This window comes from Siniperca chuatsi, linkage group LG16 (genome assembly GCF_020085105.1).
Source record: "Siniperca chuatsi isolate FFG_IHB_CAS linkage group LG16, ASM2008510v1, whole genome shotgun sequence".
Classification (NCBI taxonomy): Eukaryota; Metazoa; Chordata; class Actinopteri; order Centrarchiformes; family Sinipercidae; genus Siniperca; species Siniperca chuatsi.
The window spans coordinates 13773502-13793296 of record NC_058057.1 but is presented as its reverse complement, the minus strand read 5'-3'; the positions used below and the strand labels follow the sequence as shown (position 1 = coordinate 13793296).

General features: G+C 40.3%; 1 protein-coding gene and 1 pseudogene across 8 annotated transcripts in view; one reads left to right on the top strand and one right to left on the bottom strand.

Moving 5' to 3' along the window:
• eya4 (EYA transcriptional coactivator and phosphatase 4) overlaps positions 1 to 6941 on the bottom strand; it is a 44337-nt gene extending 37396 nt beyond the window's left edge. The window contains exons 1-2 of one of the 8 annotated variants that reach the window (XR_006374954.1): positions 3048 to 4134; positions 2778 to 2839 (exon numbers count right to left, since the gene is read on the bottom strand). Coding sequence is in view for 7 of the 8 variants with exons in the window: in XM_044169556.1 (XP_044025491.1) it covers positions 2778 to 2839; positions 3048 to 3075 (90 nt within the window). In the remaining variant the exon portion in view is untranslated. Of the gene's footprint in view, positions 1 to 2777; positions 2840 to 3047; positions 4140 to 6574 lie in introns of those variants that run through there. The other 7 variants (XM_044169550.1, XM_044169556.1, XM_044169549.1 and 4 more) reach the window with 7 other exon arrangements.
• A 6912-nt stretch (positions 6942 to 13853) lies between these two features.
• LOC122863547 lies at positions 13854 to 19112 on the top strand (annotated as a pseudogene).
• The last annotated feature ends 683 nt before the right edge of the window (positions 19113 to 19795 follow it).

Below are 19795 nucleotides of genomic sequence, written 5' to 3'. Positions count from 1 at the left end.
AGGGGTGAAAGAGGGGTGCAACCTGACCCCTTTCCTCCTCTAAGTTGGTCTCTCTCTCTCTCTTCAGTCTTTCTGTCTCACACACACACACACACACAGACTGGGACAGCTGCCATACTCTGGGCCTCTCCCAGTGCACCAGAGGAAAAGGCTATGGCTAAAAGAACCTTTTTTCCCCTCTTTTTTCATCCTTTTTTCCTCCTCCTTCATCTCTTCACTTTTTTCTTCTGGTGGCTATACATTTAAATTCTGCAAGGCTCCCCGGGGTCAAAAACACCCCCCCCGTCTCTCACTGCTTCCCCCATTAGCCAACAGACTGAAGACTTCAATCAGGGCTCTGTCGGTTCTGTGAGTGGAGAGTGTGTGTGTGTGTGTGTGTGTGTATATGCTTAAGGACTCATGCTGGTCTATCTTTGCTAAATATCCGCTTAATGCTTATACAAATTCATACTTAGGATTTAGCTAAATTCATTATAACACATTTGATCTAGTCAGCATTGTAGTTGTCTCTTCATCATCATCTAACAGAGCATCCCTCAAAAACAACAACAGAAAAACAATTATCACCTTTTCTCCAAAGCTAAACAAGTATGTGACAACAGGTGGAGTGAGACACTTAAACAAGCTAAAAGTAGCATTACGGGGCTAACCACTATCGGCCCTGCCTCAGGCTCTTTCCAGCGCTCCCCGAGGACCCCAGACAGCAGGCTGGCCCTCGGCAGGCGGGCGGCCAGAGAGGACGCCTGACCATAACCCAGATGACGCGCAATGGATGTGGTGGGAAAAGGGCGTGGGGGAGGAAGTAAGGGATAGGGGGACTTTAAAGGGTAGAGGGGAGGAGTGGGGGTATTAGGTATCAACAGACAACTCCCAGAAACTTTGTGTGTGAGGTCTGCGCTGTTTTCTTAGTTACCCGAGACACGCCTATTTCAATGAAGTAGTATGCGGAAAGAATTAGCCACTTTTAGCCTCAGTTTAAATATTAAACAAGAGGAAAACATTCCAAGGAAATTAATTACGATTATACAATCAATTTACAAATTAAAACCTTCATTTTCAATTCTAATTAAATTTGTGAAATTCGTACCAAGAATTTGAGGTTCAGTTGTTATCAAAGTGAGACAATAAGCATAAATTGTAAATAAAGTTTCAGCTAAAAAGTAATTTGACAAACCTCGAAAGAAAGCAGGAAGACATACAGTATCTGCTGTGTACAATACTGATATTGTTATATGATATGAATATCATCTTGGATTTGGTTATCATAAAGGCTGCGTGACAGTAGAGCTGAATTTAGTTGATTAATCGATTAGTCGTTTTCTAAATTAGAATTAGAAAAACATCACAGTTTAATGCAATATAATTCAACATCACCACAAACTACAACTTCCAAAATGAAGTTGAATCAACACCTCTCTAAAGCATTTGTTGTTGACTGCATTCATTTTAGCTAATAAGCTGAATGTACATCACACATTGTATACACAAAGTTTAATCAGTGATACCAGATAGTGATTCAAAAATAGATACACAACAACAAAACAGTTTTAATTCACCAATTACCAGCTTTGTAAAATAAACTTGAATATTTCTAGCAAAAAAGGGAAAGACCAAACATTTCCAGAAGTCACGATTATCAGCTCTAAAGGCCTATAGCTCTATGTGATATGATTAAAATCTCTGTCCTTGCTCTGAGGTCTCATTTCCAACCTGAACAATTAATCAATGCCTTTGAGCCGCAGCTCAAATTCACATTATAAATGATATCACTGCCCTATTTAAAGCAGGTGAAGTAATTGTGGAATATGGACATCAATATTTAATATTTGGATGGCAGCAAGACAAGATGGATGCTCCTCTCTTTCTCTTTCTTACTTTCTTCCTTCCTTCCTTCATCTTTTTCTGTGTGTTTTTGTTGTGTGCATGTACTACCCTGTATATGTGAGTGACAGTACTCCACTGGGGTGAGCTTGTAATCTAACCTAGGGGAATCTGACAGAGCAACACAAAAAGTGGGGGAAAAACAACATAGTTCATGTGCTCTGTCCCACTTTGTGCTATTATTACTGTGGAGGCTGGCAGGTCAGAGAGAGAGTGAGGGAGAGAGAGCCGGACTTGATGGAGGTGGAGGAGGAGATGAAATTACACCTGTTCTGGTGGCTGACTAACGACTTTGAAATGTGAGTGGACCTCGGTTGCCGCCAAAATCATTTTCCCAACAATACAGCCTGATCTTTAAACAAGCAGAACTGGGACGCTGACGTGACGCAGAGACGGCCTGCTGTGCTGAGACACCAACAAACCCTCAGGCTCGGTGTGTGTGTGTGTGTGTGTGTGTGTGTGTGTGAATGAGGTCTAAAAGATATGGTAGAGCTAAAAAAGATGTACTTTTTCAATTAAGTTAATCAGTATTTTAAATGACTGTGCATTCACTTGTATTACATGCACACCTATGCTCACAAATTCACATACATACTCCTGCACACACACAGTTTCTAAATTGATGTCTACATCCAGCATTGTTTCTAATGAAGTCTCATTCACTCTGAATGCTGCCATATGGTTACTGTACACTCACTGAACCACATCTGCTGTGTGTTAACGCACACATCTCTCCAATGCACCCATACCTCAGACTTGTGTGGCCAGTACAAGGTATACTCACCCCACACACACACACACACACACACACACACACACACACACACACACACACACACACACACACACACGCACACACGCACACACTCGCATGCATACAGTAGCGTTCAACTCACCATCTGTTCGTTGAGGTCCTGTGAGGCCTCCATGGCTTCTTGGGGTTGTGATCTGCCACACACTTGAGGGGCAAAGATGAGAAAATAAAATGTGAGTCAATGGATATAAAATGAAATTGTCACCTTTTTCTATTTACCTGTGCACACCTTTAATGGCAAATCATCAACTGTGCTAACATTGTTTTCAAGGGATGTTGCTTAAACACTTGCTTGGGGGTTTGATTGCTAAATTGAATCACTTACACTCACATTATAGATGAAACCACCTACCAAACTGTACTTTTTTTTTTTTCCACATCTTGGTGCATCTGTCGGTTAGACCTTCTGTCAGTGTGTTTATGTGTGAGCAACAGGAGACTGAAGGAGGGAAGCTGCAGCGTTAACTTCAGCATATCATCTTGTGGAGAGATAATTGCAGAAGTAAATATCAACAATGAAAATGGAGAAGTGTAAATGATATGGCTGCTTGGCTGGCTCTGGACCACAGACACAGTGGCTGGCTAGCAGGCGAAGACAGTGAGTGACCCTATTAATACTAGACAGGAGACAGGTTGGCGCAGGAGTCTCGAGCGACAGAGAGGACGAGGTTGATTGTCTTCAACTTAAGTGAGATTAAATGTTGCGATCAGAAAAAAAACGAACACAGAAATTACATTCTGTCCTTGTCTTTTTTTTTTTTGTTACTGTCAAGCAGAGGGCGACGCTGCAACAAAAGGCCAGCTGAAAGAATGGAAAACAATGCCATCACCCCCACAAAATGGCTCCTCTCTGTTGTATTGTGCCAAGGACGTCAGAAAAGTTTGACAGTTGAACAAAAGAGTAGGCTGCAAAGACACGCACTGACATGCAAACACAAAAGTACTTCCCTGTCGTTAGATCTGTGGTTCCCAGTGAGTGCGGTAAGGAGTGCCACTGAAACATTTCCAGCTAATTTTCCTTGTAAAAAAAATTATTTTTAAATGTTTTATGCATTTGCACTATTTCACTTCAGTTTAAGTAAATAAATATTTTACTGCACCTGCACTTCGAGCCAGTATCAAGAGGAGCTGCAAATGCTGTCCTTTCTGCACAGTGTCACCAAGGCTTTGTGTCACACAGTGTGTTCAACCAAGTGAATAAGGGTATATATCAGAGTATATATGTGTGTACCTCAGTGAATGGTGTGTATGCATTGACACAAAAAACATGTACAGGGATAAGGGTTTACTCTTCTACAAGGGCTAATCAGTATTATGAATGCCAACTCAATCAATTAGAGAAATATAAGGCTTTTTTCAGTTTGTTCAGTGTGTGTGTGTGTGTGTGTGTGTGTGTGTGTGTGTGTGTATGTGCGTGTGCGCTTGCCCTGCAGTTGTCTGGCTCGATCCTTTAAACTAACTGGCATCCTTTTAATTTTTCATAGCGTTCTGCTCCTCCTCGCCTGAAACCCAAGACAATAATGCGTCTCTCAGGTGAAGTGATTTGTGCCCAAGCCTCCCTCAACCCCTCCCTCCCTCCCTGCCCATCTCTTTTTCTCTCCCTCTCCCTCCCTCCCTCTCACCTTTGTGGAGGACAGAATCAGCCTTCTATCTGTTTGCAGTTCACTCTGCCCTTCATTATTTATTCCTCTTTAGCAGGGATGTAGTGGACAGTAAACCCACATAAAGTAAAGATTATCTAAACTTTCTAGATATATTGTATAAACTGATGCTTTAAAATTTTCTTACATTTTGTTAATTGCTGATGACCAACTGGTTTGCCTACCTCTTATGTGGATGTCCCACTACACATGACTGCCTCGCATGGCCCTAAAACACTGCACAGGGAATCAATAATGCCTGCCATTTCCTTCAGCGTCCCTAAAGAGAGAATTATATTTCTCTCTGGCTATTGACAGCGACATAAGAAACACATATGGGACGGCGGAGGATTAGAAAGTGGACTACACTGCGGTAATTTCACGCTATAAAAGCCGAAGAGAGGAGACTGTTGAACAAACCGCAGACTGCTGCTGGCTGAAGAGGTTGTAGCGAAAACTCACTTATTCAGTTCGACTCAAATCATCTTGACTTAGCAATCCTTTTTACGCACAGACATATTTAGATGCTACTTTTTAAAAAGCCAATTAAGGAATTTTCTTTCCAAACGTCTTTATTTTTTACACGGAAGATGCAGACAGGCTTCTTCTCGTTTATATCTGTAACTCTGAGTTTAAATGGGCCACACTTAGTATTTTCACTGCAATAGTGAGGAGACACACAACATTTATTCATAGGAATAATTGTCAAAATGAAAAAATGAAAACTGTCTTATGTGGGCCGAATTTTACCATAACTATATGAGCCTAATATATTTTTCAGCACGAAGGCGAACACAGTTTAAGGGAATTTACAGTGTGAAGCTATTTCTTTACTGTTGGACACACAATGACAAATTCAATTTTCACTAAATTCTGCGGGGCTTTTTATATTCAAATAGAGTGTTTCAGATAGACTAATTGTGCAAGAGAAAAATAAAATAAACTATAGACATAAAAAACATAAAATATTAAATAAATACGACATCAAAAAAGAAAGAATTTACCGGTACAAAAAATATCCAATTATAAACAAATATTGTATTTAAAAAAACGTGTTTAATATATTCTATAAAACGGACAACCCCAGTAGGCTACGTAATGTCATAATGCTAAACCGACTATTTCAAATTAATTGCATAATACGGGTTTTATTGCTGCTGGTTCACACAAATAAAAATAGACCAGAACAATAATTGATTTTCAGCATCTATGTGTACAGGACTTTATCATTTCCCCCAAAAATCCAGATACCAAATCCAGTCCATCCATCTCTTGCGCATTAATGCGCACTGGTTAAATATGAGTCCTTAATGTGAAATCTAATCTGTATGGATTACGGCGCAGTAGGCCTATCAGATTTTGAGTCGGCGCGTAACCTGTCATGTTGTTAGGGGCAGGCCAATGGCCAGGGGCCATTCAAGCCCTGAGAGCTGGCTGTGGTATAAGATTCCCATTTCCTACATATCAAATATAAACACAAACTCCACGTGGGATGAGAGGAGAGATGGGGAGAAAAAGCGTGGACACGCGGAGAGATGCTGGCAGAGCACCGAGTGGACACTCAGGGGACTAAATTTCGAAATCTGGATAAAAAAGATGTAGAAACCACACTGACCTGCAGTCAGTGGTCTACACTGTCATATGGCAAAAAAGCTAATTTTATTTTTTATCAGTCATTTAAGAAAATCTTCATAAGGAAAGCTTCAAGTAACACCAGTTTTACAGGAACGGGGGCTGATTAAATTCATGTTAATTTACTGTTAAATTATGTTTGTATCAATCTATAAGGTACATGAAAATCAAGAGGTGGATAAAATAAACTACGGGTTTAACTTGCCGGGGTCCGGGATGGGATGAAGTCTGGACTCCCAAACTGGCTCGTGTGAAAAATGGACACCAACTTAAATAATACAGTCATCGCCTCAGACAAATGTATTAATGGCTATATAATTGCCTCACAACAATCATTTACGCAAATATATTCATGATTTTGTCATTATTGAAAATTAAATTGTTTATTATTGGTTGTTGGAGAATTAATCATTTGTGTGTCATGTGCTTCGTTTAATATTTAAGAATTCGTTAAACGAATCAGACTGAATCAAAGTCAATAACTATGACAGTTATCGAGTTATGATGGTCGGACTGCAGCCACCTAAACTGTCACTGGCCTGATATTTGGCAGAGTAAAACCACAGATCTGTAATTGTCTGCAAATAAAGAAATAAAGAGAACATACCTGTGTCAAAATTATTTTCGTCCCAGTAAGAAATCAGCTCCCAGATTTCCTTCACTTCTTAGAAACGCTCATGATCAAATGCAGTGTGGTCGCCGCACAGCTCTCCCTGCTGTTTGCAGGCTGTCACTGACTGGATCAAACACTTCAGCCACTGCTGGCCATTACCAGCAAGAGTCCAGAAACAAGACCGAGGACTTATTCAGCCTCGATCAAACACATTTACAAACTCAAAGCCAAGTCCCGGGTCTCAGTTTCGGTGACCGGACCGCTCACTTCTGCGGGAAAAAAACATTATTTTCAGTCCGCGTCCAACTTTGAGCACTAGGCTGTTCAGAGGCATTAGACTCAACTTCATTATTGAAAACCGTGCCGCTGCGCATGCGTCCAGCTGCCATACGGACACTATTGGGCAAGTGTCCAAAGGACTAATGGGGTTCAGAGGGGAGGGAGGGGGATACCAAAATGACATTCTTATTAATAGTTTGGCCCAAATGACGTGCTCACAGTTTTATTTATCCCATCAGAGCAAAAACAACACGCACCCTCTGACCAGCGTGCACCTATCTATCTATCTATCTATCTATCTATCTATCTATCTATCTATCTATCTATCTATCTATCTATCTATCTATCTATCTATCTATCTATCTATCTATCAATCTAAAAAAGTCAGGAGTCACAACAAACATCAAAATCCATTTTATTTGTTTGTCAAAGTATTTATTTATTTATTTTCTAATGAGCCCAAGAAGCCTTTATAGTGCACAAAGGAACAAAGTATTCATGCCAGGGGCAAAGGCAGGAAATAAGAACACTGAGGTCAAGTGTCCCCCCACATCCCCCTTAGTCATTCAGTCCCCCCCACATTTTCTGTTTGATTCACACTGTTAAAATATATGTCAACTTTATTTCTTAATGTTATTTCAAAGCCAATATGTTAGGAATAGTCTATAATTCTAGTGGATAACCTGTACTGTATGTGCATTTACATTATTTTAATCCAATAAATCTTTTTTTTTTGGCCTAAAACTGTGAAATTATTTATTGTTTATTATATATACACACAAAGATACATGGGACAATACTTAGAAATGTACTTGTTGTAAATTGGTAAAAGGCTCCGAGCTTTGTTTAGAACTGTGTCTTTCAAATAATTAGTTTTAAGTCTTGGAAGACATAATTGAAAATACTCATGCTTTTTATTAGTAAGTTACTAGTTTACTGTAAGCTGTGCCAGAAAGAATTCAGGTTTACCAGAAAAGATGGTTTTCCTAATAAACAACAGGATACTTAGAATCTGCGCAAATTTAAGAATCAGAATTAATCAGACTTTGTAATTTGCGTGAACTGCCCTTCAACACAGGGACACACACCTTACATTTCTCAAAAGGTTTCATTACAAAATGCACTGTACTATGGATGATGCAGACACAGGCAGCTTCCGACCTCAGATGATGACGTAGTCCACTTAAACATGGTGGGAAGACATGGTGCTGGTTAATGGTTAATCTGTATACAGTTATAAACAGAGAAATGGAGAACAATTGTGCCAATAAAAGCCAGAAAACATGCTGGGTACACAAAACAAAATAACAAACATGGCTCAAATAAATCTTGTGAGAGTAAAGTCAGACATCGCTGTTCCACAGTGGCCCCAAAAGATGACAGATTTGGCCACGGAGTGTAGTTTATTTGAAAAATTGAATGTTTGTTATGGCTTATGGATTCTGAGACTGTTGGATCCCACTGGCCTCGGACCAGTGCTCTTTTACCATGCTGTCATTTATTTGGGATGATGATGTCAGCAGGCTCTCTGACTGATCCCTGATTGTTGGTCTAGAGACCCTGCTGACATTCACACGCACAAACACACACACACACACACACGTTTGTTTCATTATCCCCGTGGGGGACAGTCATTGACATAATGCTTTCCCTAGCCCCTTACCCTAACCCTTAACCATTACAACTAAATGCCTAACCTTAACCCTTACCCTAACCCTAACCTTAACCTAATTATAACCTGTAACCACACACACACACACACACACACGCACACACACACACACACACTATACACACAAACGCATCCTTTCCCTTGCTTTTCTGTCCCTCTCATGCATACACATGCAATTTGTTTATATGATTCAAAAGGTTTCTTGGTAATATTATATAGAACAAAAAGAGCCCAAATTTCTCTGGCATCACACACACAAACACTGAAAAAAAAGATCTGTTCTTTGTGGCATTGGCTGGCACATCAGCTGGCAGACCCAGAGAGAAAGAGAAAGCCACTGACATACTGGCAAAGCAAAAATGAAAAAGTGGGGAGCAAAGAAAAGGAGGCTGTCATTCTTACCTCAATGCAGCGTTTACCCTGACTCTTTTCACTTCTCTATCCATTCATTTTCTTTTTCCATTTGTCTGTTTAATTGGATGCTGGAGATCATCCCAGCTGCAGGCTGCAGGAAAATGTGGATACACTATTAGTGATGTCACCCACACATTAGTGGCTGGACTTTTAGAAGACTCTACTTTGGGTTTATCACTTGTCATTATCTCATCACTTATTAGGAGCAAGAAAATGCAAGTGTGGGTGGAGCTGGGGCTGGGTGAAGATCTGGCAACCACCATGGCATTGTGTAACAAGTCCTCCAATTTAATATGTCGTTTGTCCATGCCCTCTGGAGCTACACGTACAAGAGTTTTCTGATCCGACGCAGCTATTGGCAGTACAACACAATTTGTCTGTCCTTTCTATAACTGCTACAAATCAATGTTGAAAAATAAGTCAGTTTTATGATGTGACAAAGCTATGGTTAAGGTTTGGTTAGGTTTAGGCACAAAAATGACTTGGTTAAGTTTAGGGAAACATTGTGGTTTGGGTTAATGATATTGGAGCTTTGTTGTCATGGTTACAATAATAAATAGATGGTTAGGTTTGACATCGATTGTGGTCATGCTTTTAAAAAAACAACATTGGCCGTTGGGTGGAAACAGGAAACAAACAGTGGTTTCCTCTGCTAAAGTCCGATGTTTCTCTGGCAGAGGACAAGGGAGTGCAATTGTAAAGACACAATCCCTCTCTGGCTTCCCACCACATAGAAATTAAATTTTTCTTGCTTCTGTGTGTGATGGGACATAAAATCAAAGAGAATCAAGTTGAAAATCAATTAAGATGATCACTTTAAGATGATTAAATTCTAAAAAAAAATGTTTTACAATGCAACTTAACATTCAAGCAAATTAACCTCTCTATATCTCATGAGAAATGATTGTCATATTTGCAAGTAAGCCACACATAAGTGAAATTATTTACAAAAACTATATCTTCAAATGGAAATGGAAATAAATATTTGCTTTGTATTTCTAAATAAAAGGCGGGAATTTTTGCATCAGTTCAAGAACAGCAAGACATTCGTTGAAGTCAGCATACAGCAGTCACTACAGAAAGTATGTCAGAAGACACTTCTGTATCAGCTTTCATGACATACATTAACAGTGATTTCCGATTGCCACACTGGGTGGAAGGTGACAAAAGACAGGGTATCAGTTCATCAGCAAAAACACAGGCTGACAGAATCACTTTCCAATGCACAGCTGCCTTTGCATCCTGAGAGAAGACCCAAGTGAAACTACGGAGGGATGCAAATTCCAAACAGAATCAGCAGAGAATTGAGCCCTTGTTTGTCATCCTGCGAGGTGACACTACTTCACAACTGAGCTTTTTAGTCATTTATTACATGGAATTGCACAGGGTAAGCACTGCAAAGTCATATGATCCTATGCGTAGTAGGTATGACGTCACATGATGACTGATGTGTGTGTGTTTTGGCACGGCATTGAGAGGGTCAAATTCAAACCCTTGGCATGGCCTGTGGACAGGCACTGGCATGGCAAACAGTGGCCTGACGCCAAGAGAGAGAGAGAGAATATTAATCACTGTATTCACTGACCACTGATTGAAGATTCAATTAGATTGTTGTTGAAATTGTCTTCATCAAATCAGTAAGGTAAGATGGCCCTAGATGCTCATCTGGAATTGTTCCATAAAGTCATTGGGGGAAGAGTAAGTTAGTATAAAGCAACACATATCTGACTCATTCAATGTCCACACTAACACAGGGACACATCTTTAACACATCACACTCAGACCACTGAAGATTGGACTTAAAAACAAAAACTTCTAATGTGAATACATCTGAAAACATCAGTCTCATTTCAATAAATGTAAATGTAACGTAATGCGTGGCCTTGAGGATCTGCACGACGGACTGTAAGCGCAGATATCTCTTACAACTTGTCAACACAGGAGGTGTTTCAGCCACGTTTTTCAGTCGTCTGTTTCATGCACATCTTACGGAACAGTTTCTATTTTAATCAATGCAGCTGTCTACACTGCATAACAGGTCGCATTTTACTTTTGTTTGCGTGTGGAACCGCAATCTGAAGCATTATTTTAGGCATCAGATCTATTTTCTTACATTTTATAGTTGCATAACTACAGTGATTATGTATTGGGCTCTGAGCACTGCCAAAACACAGGTGACCTGCACACAGTACAGTGCCTGAGCGCAGCCTGTGTAGACATTGTGTTAAACTACTCGTACGTGTCACCTAAAAACAAATCTTTTCATATGAATGGTATTTGCTTAAGGATTCACTGAGAAGGCATAATATGCTGCACACCACAGGTCCCACCCCCCTTTCATGCAAATGCCCCAAACTAATAGGAGTCACTATAGGGAAGCAAAAAGGACATGATCCCTCTCTGGCTTCCCACCCCAGTGAAAGTCAGTTTTTCTTGCTTTTCGGTGTAGACAGCAAAGTTTTATAAAAAGATCTGAAAAAGTTGGAGTTGTGGAGTGGTCCGAAAACATTTGACACATACTGTACATTTTGTGGGCATGGTCAGGAAGATTGGGGAAATTCTGAGTAGCAGAGTTTTTTCTTTCTGTCATAATATCGGTTTGTTTTTAGTCCTGTTTGACTCTTTCAATAAGGCCTTATCCGCTGTGCCTTCTCCCTCTCCCACAGCAGACTAAGGCCTGAACCCTCCCGCTCAGTGATTGACACATTCTGGCAGAATAAATTAAAACCTCAAGCTGTGACAGAGCCCAAAATAGCAGGAAGCTGTCGCTGACCTGCAGTCTCTAGTGCCGCATGTCAGCAAGCTTAAAAACTTGGCAGAACATTCTGCACAAATGAAGCATGTACAGGTGTCTGTGTGTATTTACATGAGTCAACAAGCACTTAAACTACACTTGCAATGTCATAAATTAATCCTACAGGTGGTCTTAAACTGAACCAATGCGCTTTCTACTTTTTACTAAATCTTGTAAAACCAATTTCAACTTGTTTAATTAAACTGAAACCACTTTGGAATTTGAAGGCAGTGGCAGATGGAACTATTTTTTTAGCCAGCTGTTCTCTGGAGGGTGACGCTGGGGTGGGGGGCTAAGCCCCAAGATGTTTAGTGGCGTAGGACTGTGGGTCCATTTGCCAAGTCACAGAGCTTCTGGTTCTTGCCAAGCAGGGGGTGGGTGAGAGAAAATGCCATTTAGCTGGCTGGTATTTATAGATATGTGAGGAACTTGTGCTCAGGCCGGGCTGAGGTGCTGACGACGTAAAACGAGAGGATGCTTCCAGAAGTCGAGTGTCAGGGCACACAGATAAAAATACCCAGTGAAAGATGGGCTTGGTCATTAGTGGCACAGTCTGGCATGTGACATGGCAGCATTTCAGAGGTGATTTATGATTATTACTACAGCTAACCTATACCTCTCCCTTTCCTGCCCCCACCCTCCATCCCAAATTGGTTTGCCAAATGGAATGGCGCATGGGGTTTATTTCAGGGGCCGAGTGCACAGAAAAAAAGTCTGCTGGCATTTTAGACTTTGGCAAAGTGCCACAGCTGGGTTTCAGATTTTACCACAATATTGAAAGAAAAACAAAAGCAATATTAAATTAATCTGTTCTAGTAATTAAGTTTCTGTCAGCAAGACAAAGATGCAAGTCTAATTTAATGGTTCTGAATCGCTACGCATATGAAAGACTCAATCAATCAATCAAATAATTCTGCACAAATATTCTGTTAGATGAAGACACTGTGATGGGGGGTGGGGGGTGGGGGTAATGAGCTCATTGCTGGCCGCTGCCTTCCCTAATTGCCAGAGTGAGCTGCCACAGGGAGGAACAAAGGAAACATTTAACACATCGTAAATTCCTGTAATGTCCTGCCAAGGAGCTGCCGCTCTGGTTACCCTTACAACTTTTTTTTGCTGACTCTTTATTAGTGTCTGGTGACAGAAATAGACAAAGGTAATACAGTAAAAGACAGTTAAAGCAAAATATTAATTAGGCTTTTTCTGCAAGTTTAAAGTTTCTTTGTGTGTGGCCTGCAATCAGTTGTCTCTTATCCCCCTATTCTTCAGAAGGTGAAAAGGCTTATAAAATAGCTGTGGGGCATCAGATGGTTTCAGTCTCAGGTGCTTCTAACCTTCATGTGGCAGGAAAAACTGTTTCAATTTAAAATGAAGACATTTAACATTTAAAAGCTTGACATACGTTTATACAAAATGATTGCTGGCATTAACCTGCAACCCCTTTCAGGCATAATTGGAGCTATTTATCATGTAAAGAACATGAAGATGTTTTCTTCTCTTCATTTGAAACAGTGTGCATTGAATATCAAGTCCAGATTTAGACTTGGTGTTTCTTCTGTTCCACAGGCAGGAAAGCTATGCAGCTGAACACTGTTAATACACACAAATTTAACACTTCTCTCCAAGAGTGTGCAGAGTAGTGCTACAGTGCCTCGCTGAATTCCTTTCCAGTCTTTTGTCCCTCAAGGCAAATGATGGAGCATATGCCTTATTCGGTGAGATGGTGATCAAGTGTGCGTGAGCAGTTGGGGGAAGAGATGGAAAGAGAGACAGAGAGAGAGTGTGATTTTGTCCCACATTGAGCGTCCTAAGAGACTCCTCACTTGTGTGAAAGTATGATACAGTACAGTATGTGTGTTCCACATAAACGTGTGTGAACACAACCCGTACTGCATGTGTGGGTTTTTTTTTTTTTGGGGGGGGGGATTTGGCCAACAAAATTAGTTTACCATCAGCTGTGCTGGCTCTCATTTGGTCCCAGCCTCTGTCCAGTATTTCTTCCAGCTCCTTCCACCTAATGGCAGCTCAGGGCAGTTTTACTGCACCACCCTGGGGAGGCTACTGTGGCCAGATCCAGAACACTTGGCTTTATGTGGATTGAATGTTTTATGGTTATGGACATAATATTTAAGTATAGGAACAGTCTCACAAGAATCCACCCCCGCACCACTATCCCCAGCCCTAATAATTACACCAGCATAGGAAAGGTAAGTGGGAAAAGTCTGTATACTGTAGGAGAGACACTATCACAAAGTTTTGTAACTGAGCTCAAACTGTTAAGTGTTTCCTCTGTGAGAGATATGGATAGACTGTCAGTTTTATAGCCAACCCCAATACTGATGGTGGAGGTTTTTACACACTGACACACATTGAATCATAAATGACTGAGGCTGAATTTTAGCAACATACAGTAAAAAAAATTGGGTTTTTTGGTCAAAAACTACTTTAATATCAGTCTTAAACTCTACTTCATACTACACCAATTTTTAAAAAAGGATACGCTTGAAGGGTACAGAAAATTACAAAATACAAATATGCAAAACTACAAAATGCAGTTTCTTTTCATTAGGCAAACAGAAGGGTGTCTAATTCACTCATTTTGGTGCTGAAACGATACAAATAATATTCCAAGTAAATAATTAAGCTTTTATGTAAGACACTTAATTGGAGCCGCTTAAAAATCAACAAATTATTTTTAAATTGACTTCTTGTTGTGGTGGCAGAGGAGACTGAAAAAGAGAGGACAGCGTTTTAACAGTGCGGGGCAGATTATTTAATTTTTCCCCTTTAAAGTCTGTGTGAGAAAGAGAAAAAGAGAGAGAAGAAGGTAAAGAGTAGCCACATTAGCTGGCCACATGGCGGTGCGTGCTGTCATGTTAAAACAGTTAGTCTTTGATAGCTATTGCTGCAGCGGTCAAGGGGCAAATCACTTGTGATTTTCACTGCTGTGAATTTGATGTATGTAGCTTATGTGTGTGCTTTAATGTGAATCTGTGTGCATGAGATAGAGAGAAAGAGAGACAGACTTGGAGAGCAAGAGGGAGAAGTGACAGTACTGCAAAGAAAAAGTAAGTAAAATAAATTCAGCATGTGTGTTAAAATGTGACTTAATCTCTGTGCGTTTCCCTTTTCTAAGTTATCTCCTCAGAAACATCTGATATTTTGATATAAGTTATATACTGTTGCAATCCTTGCCTACAGTTTATATACTAAATAATACTGGTACATCAATTTAGAACTGCAAACAAACACCTGTGTCATAGGTGTCACACCTTTCAGCCAATCAGAATCAAGAATTTTGCGTGGCCATTGTATAACATTGTAATAATAGCTCACACAGCCCAGTAAACATGCTAGCAGATTAACTATTTAGTAACAGTGCTAGCTCAGCTACCCTCGTCAGTCACGTGATCCTTGCCTTGCAGGTTGCAGCAGTCCCAGAGAGTCTTGAAATCTTATCATACCTACCATAGTGCAGCAGTTTGCTGCAGTCACAGTTTCCTGTTCTATGAGGGATTATTAGCGACTGGTCGCGCTGACTTACGGTTTGACCTCTAACTAAAGTGGTAGCTAATTTGACTGTCGGCTTGTTTACAACCTGTCTGATTGACCACTCATGTTTGTTGCCACCAAATAGTGAGTAAAATGTTATCACAGCTGATAGCCAGAGAATACCCACATTATTAAAAAAATCATAGTTTTCCTTTAAGACCTGTTGCTAAAGTCTGAGCTTCGTATGAATCAATGGACTATCACACCTACACAAAGAATGACCTTTTACCCATATCTGTATTTTCAGCTTAATGTTACTCCTCCCTTACACTTGTGAGGTATGTAAAGGTTGCATACAGTCTACAATAGGCTTGCCATTTTGTCACACAGAAACCAATCAGATAAACCAGATGAGTCGTACTATTCACTGCGCAGGACAGGACAAACTAGAGATAAAAAAGCAAAAACTCCTCCCTTTTTACACAGAAAACAGGGACAAGTCGATGGTGGACCAGTGTTTGTTGAAACTGCTTGGAACTAAAAGTACTGAACCTGAGCTCTGGCTGAGCAAATACAAGTTGGCTGTCTGAGACAAGCGGGAGACAACCACAGGAGAAATCAACAGAATGGCTGCCAACGAATCAGCATCTGAAGTGGATTGCACCTGCCCTGTGTGCTGTGATATATTTAAGGATCCCGTTGTCTTGTTGTGCGGCCACAGCTTCTGTAAGCACTGCCTTCAGGAGTGGTGGAGACAGAGCAGACTGCAGACATGCCCGGTCTGTAAGGAAATATTTCCAATGGCGCAGCCTCCACGTAATCTGGCACTGAGAAACCTGTCTGACACTTTTAGACGAGAGAGGAGTCAGAGATCTTACTCAGGATCTAAGGAGTTTTGCAGTCTGCACAGTGAGAAACTCAAACTCTTCTGTGAGAATGATCAACAGCTCATCTGTGTGATATGTAGGGATGCACAAAAACATAAGAAACACAACTGCGTCCCCCTCAGTGAAGCAGCAGAAGCCCATAGGGTGAGCAAATATATAACAACGGAGAGGTTTTGTCTTTGGTAGTTTTTTTTTTAAGTAAAATGTGTTGTGTAACTAATCCACTGTTTACTATGTTTACATTTACTTTTAGGCCAAACTCAAGGTTGAAATGATGCACTTAAAAAGCAAACTGGGTTCATTTAAAACAGAAAAACACAACTGTGATAAAATGGCCGGCCACATCAAGGTAAGTCACAGACATAATGGTTATAGATGCAGAAAGCAACATGTGTTGTCTACTTTCATCAAAAAGGTGTTTCTCCTCAGCTCCAGGCTCAGCAGACGGAGAAGACAATCAAAGAGGAGTTTCAGAAGCTTTACCATTTCCTGCGAGCAGAGGAGGCTGCTAGGATTGATGCTGTGAGGAAAGAGGCGACGCTCAAGAGTGAGGCAATGAACATCAGGACTGTTAATTTGACTGCTGAGATCTCCTCCTCACAACCAGAATCACAACCATAGAGAGGAGATGAAGGCTGAGGATATCTCATTTATGCTGGTACTCAGTGATTAGCTGCATTAATTAATATTCTGATCTTAATATTGAATATTTAACTAAATTTGATGTATTGATGTTTTCTCTTTATTTGACAGAATGTCAAATCCACTATGGAGCGGTAAGTTGCTTCCTGTACACTATCTGTCAAAGCACAGGAAAATGATAGTCAGCATTTGAAAGTATCGACTTCAGCATTGCTGAAGCAGGGCTGATGGTAGTTGGGGACTGTCTCATTCACTGTGTGGGGAAACGTCCTGGAGGCATCCCATTAAAAAGTTTAGGGGAGGGAGCCGCTCCGAGCTTACCGTGGGAAAGTTAACCTGACACAAATTTGAAAAAGTGAAACACGCTGTTTGAAAGCTCTTTCAATTTTACATTAAAACTAACGTTAAAGGTGAAGTTCTTGTTAATTTTGTGGTTATTGGTGGTGATGCTAAGAACGTGTTAATAATACAAGCCATTTGAATCCAGCGTGGAAATGATGAACTCTGCCACTGACAAGTCAAACTACTACATAGAGAGGTAACTAATGAGTGTAAATGCATTTTATGGCTATAGAAGAATAAATACCAGCCATGAATAATACAGATAAATGGATTTGATATTATGAATATCATGAAGATTATAACTTCCTCCTTTGCACCAAACAAAAATGCTACCAATGTGGAATATTTAAAACTATTTGACTGGTAATCTGTGGCTGCCTAATATTCTTTCAGATCCCAATGCAACCTGCAACAACCAGAGACTCCATCAGGAGCCCTGATCGATGAGGCCAAACACCTGGGAAACCTGCTGTTTGCAGTCTGGAGGAAGATGACGAATATAATCCAATATAGTCAGTAATGTTATGTTGTTTCTGCCTCGCCATATTTTGACATTTTAATCTGTTGTAGCATGTACCGGTAACTGCTGAACTTTATCACCACAGCAACATCAGGCTGTTCTATGAATACACTGTAATGCCTTCAGTAGAACCTTTACCTTTTACTTTAATAAACATCTCAATAAACTTTCTCTTTTCTTTCTCTACTTTTTTTCTCTGCAGCTCCTGTAACTCTGGATCCCAACACTGGTGACTCGCTTTTGGTTATATCAGAACACATGACCCGTTCAACAAAAAGCGACAAGAGTCAGCAGCTTCCTGAAAACCCAGAAAGGCTGGGCACGTCCTCCATACTTGGCTCTGAGGGCTTGTGCTCTGGAAAACACAGCTGGGATGTGGAGGTGGGGGTTATTGGGCTGTTGGTGTGACTGCTAGAACCAAGGATCCAATCAATGAACGCAGCTGGGGCATCTACGTGTGTACTTGCCATGTCTGGCTGCATGAACGTACTCCAGAGAATGATTCGGAAGTTGTATCTGAAGACTCATTTCCCAAAAGGTCAGAGTGCAGCTAGATTATGACAAAGGAATATTATCATTTTTTGACCTTGATAGGAAAACACCTGTACACACCATCAAATACACTTTCACAGGAACGGTCTTTCCGTATTTTTGTGAGAATGCAAAAATCCTCCCAGCTGAATTGTCAGTGAGAATAAAACAACCCAGATAGACATTCTGCATTACTGCAGAGGTCAAACAACAAGAGGAGGCCTTGAAACTGCCTTATTTAGGTGACTTAAGTGCTTACGATATCACCTACCTTAGCAAATCCTGGACTTGTTGCCACATTAAGTATGTCACTTTTTATTACTGTTAAATATATTTTTTCATCTTTAAAAAAACATTTCTATATTTAGTTTAAGTGTTGTCAGTCCCCATGCAGGTTTTTCCTGTATTCTTTTTTATTTAGTCCTCCTTAAAAGGGCACTCCACTGATTTTACCATTTGGTTTACTCAAGTTTGAAAAAACAACCCTGATGCCAGAGTTACCTCAGCTTGGGCTTTAGACTTAAAATTTTTAATAATCTGCGTTACAAACTGAAAGAGTTGGGTTTGAAAGACATTTAGGAGGCAGAGAGGGTCTAATGAAAGATGCTATTGAGTTGCATTATGGGAAATAGGATCCAGTGCTTTTAGAGGTTGACCCATGCTAGGGACTAAAAGTCTTCTTATTTTTATCTAGCTCTTGTTACTCACAAGAGCTAGATAAAAATAAGAAGACGTTTTTCCTTATCTGAACTGAGGGTCTAAGGATAGAGGGTGGACAGATTGAAAACCCCCTTTGAGGAAAATGTGTGATTTTGAACTACATAAATGAAAGTGACTTAACTTGTACATATCAGTCAAAATGTAAATCAAGTCAAATGTAATTACTTCTGAATCACTTCATAAATCTGCTGTGATTTATTTCAAAATTACCATTATAGTACTTACCTACACTGGAGGAGTACAGATGATAACAAAATGAGGATAGGCAAACTGTAGTTCCTAAATAACTGCTGAGTACATTTGTGTTTTTACTGTGGAACAAACAGAGTAGGCCTATAGCCTACATGTTACAGTGCATGTTGTAAAGTAGGCCTACTTATGTGGAACAACATTGTACTTACAGGGGACTTATGCAGCCTGAGGTGGTTCAGGTTTATGTGGAATGACACTGTTGTTGCACAGGATGCTGTTCATTGTTGTTATGGAGTACAGTAAGTAGAAAAGAGCTGTGAGTCATTTCATAACTTTCAAACTCAGCATGTCTCTTCTAACAAAAACCAAAGCAGATCTAAAGTCAAATCCATAGGCAAACATCTCTCTGTACAAAATATCTCTATAGTGTCCCTCAACAACAGCTCCATGGAAGACAGTCTCAGCTGTCACTCACTTCACCAGCAAATGTCGATGGTGGACGCTCGTTTATGACCTATGCGACTCTCAAGGACGGTCAGGCTAATGAACCCCGTAATTTTAGAATATGTATCCGTCAGTTAAAAATACCTTCAGTATAAAGTCTTAAATTGCCAGATTGTTACCCCCTTATTCCCTAACGTCACATCATATTACTTTGTACCTAAATGTATGTATCGGTGCGTAGTGTAGTCCTACTGGTACACTGTTAAATTATGATGTAAATTTGGCA